The sequence below is a fragment of the Triturus cristatus genome, chromosome 9, assembly GCF_964204655.1.
Source record: "Triturus cristatus chromosome 9, aTriCri1.1, whole genome shotgun sequence".
Classification (NCBI taxonomy): Eukaryota; Metazoa; Chordata; class Amphibia; order Caudata; family Salamandridae; genus Triturus; species Triturus cristatus.
This window is the reverse complement of record NC_140592.1, coordinates 1054684127-1054697000: the sequence shown is the minus strand read 5'-3', so window position 1 is coordinate 1054697000 and position 12874 is coordinate 1054684127. Positions and strand designations below refer to the sequence as shown.

The 12874-nt window shown below is 47.2% G+C and overlaps 1 protein-coding gene across 2 annotated transcripts in view; it reads left to right on the top strand.

The window, feature by feature from the left end:
* Positions 1-12874, top strand: part of INO80 (INO80 complex ATPase subunit) — a 670892-nt gene that overhangs the window by 188832 nt on the left and 469186 nt on the right. For both annotated transcript variants that reach the window (XM_085626921.1, XM_085626922.1), the window contains exons 7-8: positions 8585-8793; positions 12034-12087. In XM_085626921.1, coding sequence (XP_085483047.1) covers positions 8585-8793; positions 12034-12087 — 263 coding nt within the window. The remainder of the gene's footprint in view (positions 1-8584; positions 8794-12033; positions 12088-12874) is intronic.

Sequence of the window (12874 nt, the reverse complement as noted above, 5' to 3'; positions counted from 1 at the left end):
CGCGTCGGCACCGACCGACTTCGGTGCCGAACTGGAATCGGGCGACATCGGAGTCGACAACCGGAAAAAGGCCATCGGCACCGAGAAACCTACTCGGCTACCGACGCCAACTACACCGAGGGCAATACCGCCTGCTTCGCCTCGCGTCGCTCCCTCGACGACGCCGAAGCCTCACGTATCGAGGACGTCGACGGTGATCTCCACACCTCGACTCGAGGACCCGCCGGCACCGAAAAAATCCACGCCCGGCTCTACGAACCTGCCCGGTGCCAAAGCCTCAAAGACGCCCCAAGTGCGGCCTGCTGCGACGCAAAGCAACAAAACCACGGCGGCCCTCAAAGACCCGCCGGGTTCCGGCCCGATCGGAGCTCCAGCAACCTCTACGGGGCCAGCCAACATTACCTTCGGCTTGCCTCCGTCAACAATCCCGAAGATGTTCCAACTCAGGACACGGGTTACCCAGACTCCGGTTCCACCGGACGAGACGTCTCCGTCACGTGTCATCGACGCCGACACTGGCAGGATGATTCTCCACGACCGAAGAATAACTTCGGAACCGCCATTGGACCCTTTCAGGATCCCACTAAAAAGGAAGCTGCCTGTGGAATCAGAACCTCTCCTTTATGAACCGTTCCATTCCTCCTACCAGGATCCACACCGGTTCTCCCCCACACGCTCCGACACGGATGCATTGGAGGACTACATGGATGACCAAGCACCCTACCATGTAGACACAGACCCTGATGACCAGCAGGACCCTGATCAAACTTGGGGCGACCCTGCAGACCCCAGTGCACCTCTCGATACACAGGACCCACAACTCTATGGGGCAAAAACATCTCCCACGGAGGATACTGCGGCGTTCAACGCTCTTATTGAACGTGCTGCAAATAACCATGGGGTACAGTTTCACTCAGATACCATCGAGGATGACTTTCTAATGGACACTTTTGCATCCTCAGAAAGACATATAAAAACTCTGCCAATGCTGAAGGGGGTCCTCAAGCCAGCTAAGGACATTTTCAAGGAACCCACCAGGGCACGAGTGATAAACCCCAGGATTGATAAAAAATACAGATCAGCACCTGGGGATCCTACTTACATCAAAGGACAATTACCACTCGACTCCATCGTCGTAGCGAATGCTCGCAAGAGGGCACACTCGCAAACGACAGGTGACGCTCCTCCCCCGGACAAAGAGTCCAAGGTGCTAGAGACCTCCGGCAAGCGGGTTGCCGCCCAGGCTGCCAACATATGGCGCATAGCCAACACTCAAGCGCTCCTCGCTCGCTACGATAGAGCGCACTATGACACCTTGGAGCAACTACTCCAACATCTCCCTGACCAGTTCAAAGAAGGTGCAGAAATTCTTATCAGAGAGGGACAGCTACTCACAAATGCTTCCATCAAATGTGCACTAGATGCTGCAGACACGGCTGCCAGGGCCATAAACACAAGCGTCATGCTGCGACGACATGCCTGGCTACGAATCTCAGGATTCAAGCCTGAGGTACAAAACAACATACTGAACCAGCCCGTCAACCCCGACTATTTATTCGGCCCAGAGGTTGACACCACCCTCGAAAAGATAAAAAAGGACACGGACACTGCAAAGTCCATGGGCGCCCTCCAAACTCAGTCCTTTCGGAGCGGCTCCTTTCGTCGCCCCGGAAACAAGGGGGCAGGTAGAGGACAGGGGTCACAACAAACGTATAACAAAGGCAATACACAGACCACCTACGATAAAAACACCCGAGGTGGATATCGTGGCTCCAGTACAAAGGGCAGAGGACGTGGCTACGGCAACACCAGGTCCTCCCCCAAGAACAAGCAGTGACGCCCTCTCCCTTCCTCCCGACCACACAACACCTGTCGGGGGAAGACTACAAAGGTTCCTGTCCACGTGGAACTCCATCACCACGGACAGGTGGGTCAAAGATATTGTAAAATACGGTTACTGTCTGGAGTTAACCTCCACTCCACCCACAATACCACCAAGAAACCGTCCTATGTCCTCAGAGCACTTAACGCTCTTACAGCAAGAGGTGCAAAGTATGCTTCTAAAAGGCGCCATAGAGGTCGTACCCATCCACGAGCAGGGTACGGGGGTTTACTCCCTCTACTTTTTAATTCCAAAGAAGGACGGGTCGCTCAGGCCTATATTAGACCTGAGACCCCTGAACCAGTACATTCTTTCAGAGCACTTTCACATGCTCACCCTACAGCAAGTCCTTCCGCTTCTCAAGCAGGGAGACTTCCTAGCCTCACTGGACCTCAAGGATGCATACTTTCACATACCCATCCACCCCTCACACAAAAAATACCTCAGGTTCACTGTTCAGGGGCAGCACTATCAGTTCAAAGTCCTTCCCTTCGGCGTGACAACAGCGCCCAGGGTTTTCACGAAGTGCCTAGCTACGGTGGCAGCGCACTTACGGAGGCAGCATATACACGTCTACCCCTACCTAGACGACTGGCTCGTTCAAGCGAAGTCAGCCCAGCAATGTGCAAGCCACATGTCCCGCACCATTCACCTTCTTCACAGTCTGGGATTCTCACTAAATTACCCAAAGTCCCATCTCCAGCCCGCACACGTACAACAGTACCTAGGTGCGACTATAGACACTCTGGCGGCCACAGCTCAGCCAAATTTAGTGAGGATCAACAGCATACAACTGCTGATCTCCAAGTTCAAACCCAATCACTCGCTTCCAGCGCGAGTGTTTATGCAGTTGATAGGCATGATGGCCTCCTGCATCTTCATAGTCCCGCACGCGAGGTTACATATGCGCCCACTTCAGGAGTGCCTAGCACGTCAGTGGAATCAGGCTCAAGGACAGTTGAAAGACCTAGTGTTGGTGAGCGGTCGGGCATACAACTCTCTGCATTGGTGGAATCCACAAAACCTTTGCAAGGGCCGACCGTTCCAAGAGCCTGTTCCACAAATAGTACTGACAGCGGACGCGTCTCTCCAGGGATGGGGAGCTCATGTACTCCACTACACAGTGCAGGGACTATGGACTACACAGCAAAAGAAGATGCACATCAACCTTCTGGAACTGATGGCAATCTTCCTGGCCATGAAGGCATTCAAAGTACATCTGTGCAACAAAGTCGTATTGATCCGGACGGACAACATGACTGCCATGTACTACATACAGAAGCAGGGAGGAACACACTCTCCACAGTTGTCTCATCTGGCTCAGAGCATGTGGAAGTGGGCCATTCAAAGGAACATGTTCCTCATGGCGGAACACCTCCCTGGCAAGGACAACCAGATGGCGGATCTGCTCAGCAGACACAGCCACCAGATGCACGAGTGGGAGTTACACCCATCAGTACTCCAGCCGTACTTCCAGCAGTGGGGTCATCCAGAGATAGACCTATTTGCGACAAGCGAAAACGCAAAATGCCAAAGCTTCGCCGCCAGATTCCCACATCCGCAGTCGCAGGGCAATGCGATATGGATGAACTGGTCCGGCAGATTTGCGTACGCTTTTCCCCCAGCGCCGTTGATACCGCTGGTAGCTCGCAAACTACGACAACACTCCCTGACACTCGTCCTAGTTGCTCCCACGTGGGCACGCCAGCCGTGGTACACCACCTTCCTCGAACTTTCCGTGGTGCCGCATCAAAGGCTGCGGATCAAACCCGCGCATTTGACGCAGAACCATGGAGAGGTTCAGCACCCAGATCCGCAACAGCTGAACCTGGCGATCTGGCTCCTGAAGTCCTAGAGTTTGGCTATCTCAACCTGCCACCTGACTGTATGGACATCATCAAGGAGGCCAGGAGACCCACTACCAGGGCTTGCTATGCAGCCAAATGGAAAAGGTTCGTCATTTATTGCGGTAATAATGACATCAACCCGCTGGACGCATCCATCCACAACATCATCTGTTACCTCTTACACCTATACCGATGCAATCTGGCGTACACCTCTATACGTGTCCATTTGACCGCAATATCAGCCTATCTGCAAACCAGGCAGCACCTCTCTCTATTCAGAGTGCCTGCCATCAAAGCATTCTTGGAAGGGCTCAAACGAGTCATTCCACCTAGTCACCCACCGGCCCCAATGTGGAACCTCAACTTGGTCCTCACACGCCTGATGGGTCCACCCTTTGAACCTCTACACTCATGCGAGATTCAATTCCTTACCTGGAAAGTGGCCTTCCTAGTAGCGATCACTTCCCTTAGAAGAGTTAGTGAACTCCAGGCACTAACCGTTCAAGAGCCATTTATTCAGGTTCACGCCAACAGGGTCGTACTACGTACCAACCCCAAATTCATGCCCAAGGTAATATCGCAGTTCCACATGAATCAGACTATTGAACTGCCCGTTTTCTTCCAAAACCCACAAACTGTTGCAGAAAGGGCACTACATACACTAGATGTACGGAGGGCCCTCATGTACTACATCGACAGGACTAAACCATTCAGGAAGACAAAACAACTGTTCGTTGCCTTTGCCCCACACCACAAAGGTAACGCCATCTCCAAAGCAGGGATAGCCAGATGGATAGTTAAGTGTATTCAAATCTGTTATCAAAAGGCAAAACGCACATTAACTATTCCACCACGAGCCCACTCAACACGTAAGTTGGGGGCTTCCATGGCCTTCCTAGGAAATATTCCCCTGCATGATATATGCAGAGCAGCCACATGGTCCACTACACACACATTTACAAAACACTATTGTGTAGATGTGCAGTCAAAACAGCAGGCAGCTGTAGGTCAGGCTGTTCTCAAGACGCTTTTTCAGACCGCTGCAGCTGGCACGGGTAGCCGCCGCTAATAGAGGGCACTGCTATGTATTCTATGCACAGATATGAATTCAGCAGCCCACATGCCTCGAACTGAATATGCTACTTACCAGTATGCATCTGTTCTTGGCATGTAGGGCTGCTGACATTCATATCGCCCTCCCTCCTCCCCGGCGCCTGTCGCAGCTGCAGCTCTCAGAATTACTGCAAGCATGGTCATCACTTTCTGTATCTACTCCATCACTGCCACAATGGCGAAAAACAATCTGAGGATGGAGAGGATGCCCATGCGCACTGTAGTCCAGGGGAGGAGTCACCTATCCAAGGATACTTCGAAGACTCTTCCAGGACAACAACGTGCAAACATCCGGACCCAACACTAGGCGGCGATCTATGCACAGATATGAATGTCAGCAGCCCTACATGCCAAGAACAGATGCATACTGGTAAGTAGCATATTCATTTTTCTCCATGCTCTCTCATTAGAAAGCATTACCACGTATAAACACATTTTATGCTACAATTTTACTTACCTGTAAAAATGGATATCCTGAAAGGTACTTAACCAATTACGAAATTCTTGGTGTTAAAATATATATAAAAATACTTATTTCTTTCTAAACTGGTATTGAGTTTCTTCTTGCGCATTTGTCTCATTTATTGACTGTGTGTGTTCAACAAATGCTTAACACTACCTTCTTATATGCCTAAACTGCTCGTCTACACTACCACAAAAGAGAGCATTTGGGATTATTAATTTTATCCCTGTAAGCCAGTAAGGGTCATCTGGGCTTTCTACATAGTATACCTCTTTTTGGTACACTACATAAAAAGCCAGCTTCCTGCACCGATGTTTTTTGACTGATGTTCACAGGATCCCTGCTAACCAGGCCCCAGAGTTAGTGCTCTTTCCCGAAAACAAAAGTAAAATGGCCTAATAGTAACACAATTGGCACACACTTGGCACCACTGGTACCTAGGGAATGGGTACCAAAGAGTGTCCCTAAGGGCTGCAGCATGTATTATGGCACCTTAAGGGACCCCCAAACAAATAGCATGCAGCCTGCCATTGCTGATAAGGTGTCATGGTGTTAACAACCAGTGAAAACACAACATGGCAGATTCTCTGTGTGCCAATGCAAAGTCACTGCATGTAATCTATGTAAGTCACCCCTACACCTGGCCTTGTAACCCTAAGGCAGGGAGCATTATATAACATTTGAGGGTGTATCTGCATGAGCAGACATACCCCTGTGCTGTCTAGTTCTATTACTAGATGGTACAAGTGAGCAGAGAAGTCATCTTAAGTATATATACTGAGCTCTCGTCATTACGAGTTCCCCAGCTACATGATTGATTTACTGAAACCTTTTCTTAATAAATCTGTACTATTGCCAGTACAAGATATATTATGACATGCACCCAGAGGGCATCTTAGAGGTGCCCACTGAAAAAGCTGCCACTATATAGTGTGCTGGCTGACTGGTATCGTCCTACCTGCCGCTACAGACATATTTCTGACTTCCTGTAGGTGAGAATCCACACTCTCCGAGGCCAGAAACAATGCCTTTTCTGGAGGAAATTATCCACACCTCCTCCAGCAGGATGGCTAGTGATTTCGCATATCAAGGCCGGGGACTTCAAAGCTCCTGCCACCTTTGATAGGCGACCCCGGTTTCCCCCAGACCTGGGAGATGCCACCCCCTGCTCTGAGGCCCATTTGGAACCAGGACAGGTTGGAAATTAACTATGCAAGTAGGTGTGTTGCACCACTAGGCTAGTCACACTCTTAAGGTGAGCTGCTTGATGTACTCCACGAAGGAAGGATTCCACCATCTTGTTTATGGTGGATTTAGGAACTCTGGGACAGGATTATGCCCACTCTCCACAGGAAGTGGTCGTATAAGGAATGCTCTTAACACCCCTAAATGTAGTATTTAGATGGCCCCCTGACACCATGAGCTCAGCTTCGCTTGAGTAAAGAAGAAGGAGGACAAAGTAGAGCCGAAGAATGCAAGAACTGTGGACTTGCTGTGGATTTATTGTTAAATGTGGCTGACTTCCTATTCTGTCCCGACAATTGAAAAGACCCGACTTGTCCTGCAGCTGTGCATCTTTCAAAAGCCTCGGAGGCCTGCCAGCACACCAACCAACCAGCTAGCATCTCCCTTGAAGTGGAGGAGTCATTTACCTGCAGGCACCGACCGCATCAAGCCGGTACACCGTTCTGCTGACCACCGGTTCCACTGACGCTGCAGCCACCCGGGAACATCTCCAGGAGATCAGATCCGTCTCTCTACCAAGGTTGGAAATGCCAGAACCCCAGGAGCCGCAATGCACCAATACCTGGGGTACCAGAGGCCTTGCAGCAGCCAAGGCTTGTTCATTGTCCAGCCTGGACATCAACAATGCCACGACAGACGTCCCGACGTGGGATGTGAGCACCAGAGAGGCCGTAGTCTAGAGTTGGCCTGCTGTCCTGTTTTGTCTCTATCTGCAGGTCGAAAAAGTGAAAGCCTCCAATGGAGGTAACCCACTGGACAAAACACATCTGCCCACAAGCTCCACAGCCCGACTTCGAGCCTGCCGACGGTGCACCCTTGCTACAGAGAACCTTAAGAGTTGAGCCCCCCTTTGGGCTTTGCCCGACTGGTCCTCCAGTTGCAACCTTTTTCTGTTGCAGTTTTTCCCATTGACTTCAGTGGTAGCATCCAAGGCTACCCTTGTGACGAGCACCGCTGCACCCGGACACACCAGGGCAGGTAAACCATAACTGCTGGTGGTTCTATGGACCCTGGGCCCTTCCTACTTTAAGTCCAGAAGAACAACCCTGTAACTCGATTGCAAGTAACGCAATGCAGTTTGTTTCTCCCATAGGATAACATTACTGCGTTCGAGGCTCATGCTTCAAATCTGAACGCTTTATTTTCTGTGTTTCTGAAAATTGCTAACTCAAAAAGTACATACCTAATCTTGTAGATTTTGGTGTAAAAAAATATATAAAAAGATCTTTGTTATTTTATCTAAACTGGTGTCAGATTTCTTTATTGAGTGTGTGTCTCATTTATTGACTCTGTGTGTGCAACAAATGCCTAACACTCTCCTCTGATAAGCCTAAGGCTGTTCGACCACAAATAGGGCATTTTGGATTTGTTAAAGCAAGCCCCTGTACACTAGTAGAGGATCCCTGGGCTCTTTAAACAGGGCACCTAATTTTGGTACGCTATATAGAGAGCCGGCTTACCACTCACGTCACCTGTTGGAGAAAGGATACACAAATTCCTTGCTTGTTAGGAGTAAATTACATCCTACAAGTGGGTCCTAGCCTTAGTCATGGTTGCCCAGATGGTGTTAAGAAACTTGTTTGAAACATCTGTCTTATCCACATGCTAGCCACCACTTGTAGAATGTACTACTTTTATAAGCATGTGTATCTATAGCCACATGTGTTGCCAATGGAAAATGCTCCTTAACCTTTTAGCATTTATTTGTAGTGTATAGTGCTGTAGATGCAGATCGGATATAATATCCCCCCAACCCCTGCCATAACGGAAGGCAGCAGTGTTTTTTAAGCATTCCAATTTACTGACCCATGAAGCAGTTTGTTCTTATCATTGAGGCACATGCCCCTTGAACAGCATTATCTGGTTAATCCACCATCAAGCTCAAGGGAGGGATTGTATTTTCTTAATTTTGCGCAAGCAATCAGACACATTTCTGAGAGCTCATCATACAAGATCTTTATTGCACTACTTTGCTTAGTCTCTTAAAGAGAAAGTAAAATTGACTGGTAATGTAACCATTTGTTTTCTCTGTAGCCAAGTTAAGAAAAGTGAAGAAGAAACGGCGGCGGGAAGAAGATTTTTCAGATGATGAATATCCCCGACGTCACCATCTCAGAGTCTTCGCCAAGTTCTCTCATGATGCACCCACACCATTGTTAAAGAAAAAACACCTTACTATTGAGCAGTTGACTGCACGTCGACGTAAGGTGTGGCTCACCATTGTAAAAAAAGAATTGCCAAAGGTAAGATACAATGCTGCTGGATAAAAAAAATTATGTTTTTCGTATAGAGCTCCACTCCAAAGTTTTCCCTTCTCTAAATGCCGTAAATAATAATGTTACAATGTCCAAATGAAATGGTTGTCAATTTACTGACCTCGAAAAGATGGAAGGTTGATTTGACCTTGCTACAATTTGACCTTGTGGTTGGCATGTCACAGTAGATGTTAGGGAGGCTATGGTATTTTTAATGTATTTATATAAAATTGAAGCTTAGAAAATGAATGAATACAATTAAGGTATAATGTAGTAGTAGTAATAAAGCACCACCCTGGCAATGAAAATTGAGTATTGACCATCTGCAGCTATTTGAACTGATCTTCCTATTCACAAAACATTTACACCAGTTGAAATGTGGATTTGTAGAAAGTGTGTAAATGTTGGATGAGCAAAGGTACATGTATTTTCTCGTCAATAGATACACATCTACAAAAGTGCTGCTTGCTGTTTCATAGCTGGGGTTTGAAGGCTGCGTTGTGAGAGACGAAGTTTGCTTCAACCCTAGCTCCCTTTTTAGGTCTCGCCTAGGCAGTGCAGCGCATGCGTGCTGTCTCTTCAAGACATGCTGTAATTACAATATGGGTTTCAAGCACCGTCCATCTTTTTGATTGGGTCCTCTTACTTTCTTTTGTAAATTCCAGCTTTTGTTTGGTGAATACGCTTGCTAGTCTTTCCTTGTTGACTTTTTAGCCTCTCATGAGGACTGCCCCTGTTACGTGTGTCATTACTCTTACTGTTATTTATGATGGTCTGTGAGCACTCTTTTTATTTTATCTTTTTGTGCTTGCCAGCTGCTCAACAACAACGTGCTTCTCTTGTATTTACGGGGCTTTTTTAGACCCTGGAACAGAGATCAACCATTGGCGGCTTCCGTCCTTATTTTTACAGTCCTAATCGCTTTGCGAAGATCTTGTTTACAAGAAACCTTTTTTGTGTTGGCTGCAACGTGCTTCTCTTGTCTTGTTCTGCCGTGGAGCGCCTGAGGCATTCCAGACCCTCTCACTCTCCCTTATGCCTGGTGCTTCCGTCCCGGTCCCTCACTCTTCTTGGACTTGTTTTCAGTTTACTATGGTAGTAGTTGGCTTGTGCTAGGATTATTCTCATGGTGGATTGCTCTCCATTCAGACATGGAAATACTTCCCTAAATAGGTAGAATGGGTATCTTTCCTGACTCTTCACTTTCTGACTTTGCTGTAAGACCTTGGTGGTCTGTATTAGCTGTGTCGTTGTCAGTGGAGACCTGATCCACTGGTCTCTATCTCGCAGCTGCATCAGTTCAGCTGCTGTTGGTCAAGAGCCACCCGGCCTGTAACTGCGCCACAAACACTGCGCCACCTACAGCCCCCTCTGCCCCGCCCTCCCGAGCACCCGACTCTACTCCCAGGCCCAGTACTGAGCTGCTGTGTTGTTGAAGAGGACTGGGCGCGCTGGACTTGGGCTGCCAGATGATCTCCAGCTCCAGGCGCTTGTCGCTGCACTAGGAAATAATGAGGGTGGTGAGTATGACCCACTGCTTGCCTCTGCACCCATCGTCCTAGGACAGTCAGTTCGCAGTTAGATTCTGCTCCCAATACAACACTATAGTTCTTTATTGGCATTGTTAAACTTAGAAATGTTCTTAGAGTTTCTTGTTTACAGTGTTTATATTTTTTGGGCGCTTAGTTTCAACGTTTGTGAAATGAAAGACACAGATTCTTTGTGTATCCTACAAGCATGGTGAATGTTTTCACCTCTGGCATCGTAAACCTTCTGTGTTGCTATTCTTTTAGGTTGTCATTAGTTGCTAGGTAGCCAACATTTTTGTACCGTCTTAACCGTTTTACATAGAAGGCTGGTGATTTGTCCAGCACTTAGTTTTCATTTAGTTGTGACAGAACTGCCATGTTTGCATGTTACATGTAAACAAATATTAAGTGGGTGAAGCTAATAAGGCCGTGTCTCATGCAATCACTCTAGTGCGTCCATGTTTTCAGAGTATTTAGCCTTTCTGTTTTATATATTGCCTCCTGTCTCTTCACTTTATGAAACATTTAATCTGAAGTATTTCAGTTGTATTTGTTCTTACTAGAGCTTCCACACACCGCTTCTAGGCGCTCCGGTAGGTGGTCGGAATTTGGGGGTGGTCATGGTTTGGGCAGTGGTCAGCAGGGTCAGATCTGAAGTGGTGACGATTTTGTTCATGAGGTGAAATTTAGGCTTGGCCCAGAGAGCAGCAAATGTCGGTAGTATGAAGGGTGCTGCAAATCAGGGGAGGTCTGAAGCCGCAGCTTTCGCAGCCGCCTTTACCTCCCCACTGCTGTATCCATGAGCACTACTGTTTTGGGCGATAGTAAGCAGGGAGTGTTGATTCGCGCACACACTGCAGTCAGGTCTGTGGATTGAGGCTTCTCTCTTCTCCACTTTCTCCTGCCCGGGACACAGATTATAACTTTGGCAGAATTCTGCTTGCAGAAGCATGAAAGGAAGGGCATGTTTCAGCTGTGACTGTTTTCAAGTTAGTGGGTTTGAAATATTCAACAATCGTTTTCAAAGGTATGTACATTGTTTCCCATAACCACGCCATTTTCCCTTTCAGTGCGAGGGATTTTGTTTTTCTGAAGAGATGTTTACAGATAGGGTAGGTTGAACCTCAGCGCTGGTTTCGCCCACTGTCCCTTTCATCTCTCTTACTGACACTACCCCCTCTCATCTCGCAACTCCACTAGCTCCTCCCTCACACAACCATTCGAACAGACAGGAAGAAGTTGCCAGCATTTCAAGGACAAGCAAACTAGCTGACATTTTTTATGTTGAGTTATTTTATTAATAGGGTCGTTCAGTTGTACATAATGTCTTCTTGGTTGTATATAAGGTACAAAAATGCTTATAACACTTTTTATTATAACTTTTCAACCTGCTACACAGCAGCCACGCTGCTCTACAGCATGGCTTAAAGACATTGGCAAATCCAATAACTCTGGCTAGACACTTAAAAGGTTCCAAAAGTGAGACCTATTGGCTATGCCAATGCGGGTTAACAAAATGTGCTGAATTAAACTGGAGGGCCTCCAGTCCTGATTGGCACAGGTAACATTGCCCATGGCTGAGAGGGGTCATTGCTGACCGCAGTGAGCTGTGCTATTGCAAACGGAATGAAATGTTAACAAGTGGCAATTTTTCTTAATGTATTTTAAGTGTCTTTTACCGTTTTCTTTTTAAATTCAGGCCTACAAGCAAAAAGCATCAGCCCACAATCTGTTTCTCTCAAACAGCAGAAAGGTAAGTTTGCAGTATTTTTATGCTGTCAGTTTAGCCAACAGCGACTCCAGGTTCACCAGGTCTAGACTTCTTTTACTTGCCAGCAGAGAAGGCTTACATTGGCATTGGCTTGCGAGGCTATTTAGAATTTCTGTCATTCTGTTCTTGACCGCATAGCTTTTACTTTTAAATGTGACTGGGTAGACTAGTTGTTTTGGTTTGGCGTTAACTAAGACGTTTGATTTTTAAATAAAATTGTATGTATAATGTACATACTGATAGAGGCTTTAAGGTAGCCCTCTCCATTTATTGGTCTGTTCGTGAGTCTTTCAAATTTGTCATACAACCAACACAGCATGGGGCAGTGGATCAGCCCACTTCAGCTATTGGTTACGTTTACTGTGAGTGGTAGTGTTCTGCTCTCTTTCATAAGGACCTCATCTTCACACTAAGTAGTTCTCTTCAAAACCAGAGTCCACTATGGCAACGTGTGCTTTTTGAGCCCCAAAATATCTTTGTTTTTAGTCCTTTTTTTTAGTATTGTCGAGAGCTCACCAGCTCCTCCAACTGTAACATTTTTCAAAACTCAGCAAAAAAGAAAACCATCATTGACAAGACTGGAAGCCAACAGTAGGCCTATTGGTTTTGCTAGTGCTTGTTCTTTTAAGTGTCTCGGTATTTTTCCTTTGAGTTTTGGTAGTTAAAAAAAAAATCACCATTAGCACATATCACTTTTTGTTCTTTGTACAAAATGCTCCTTTCACTCGCATCTGTACAGACTGCTAGTGGATAGTAGAACCCTAATTCA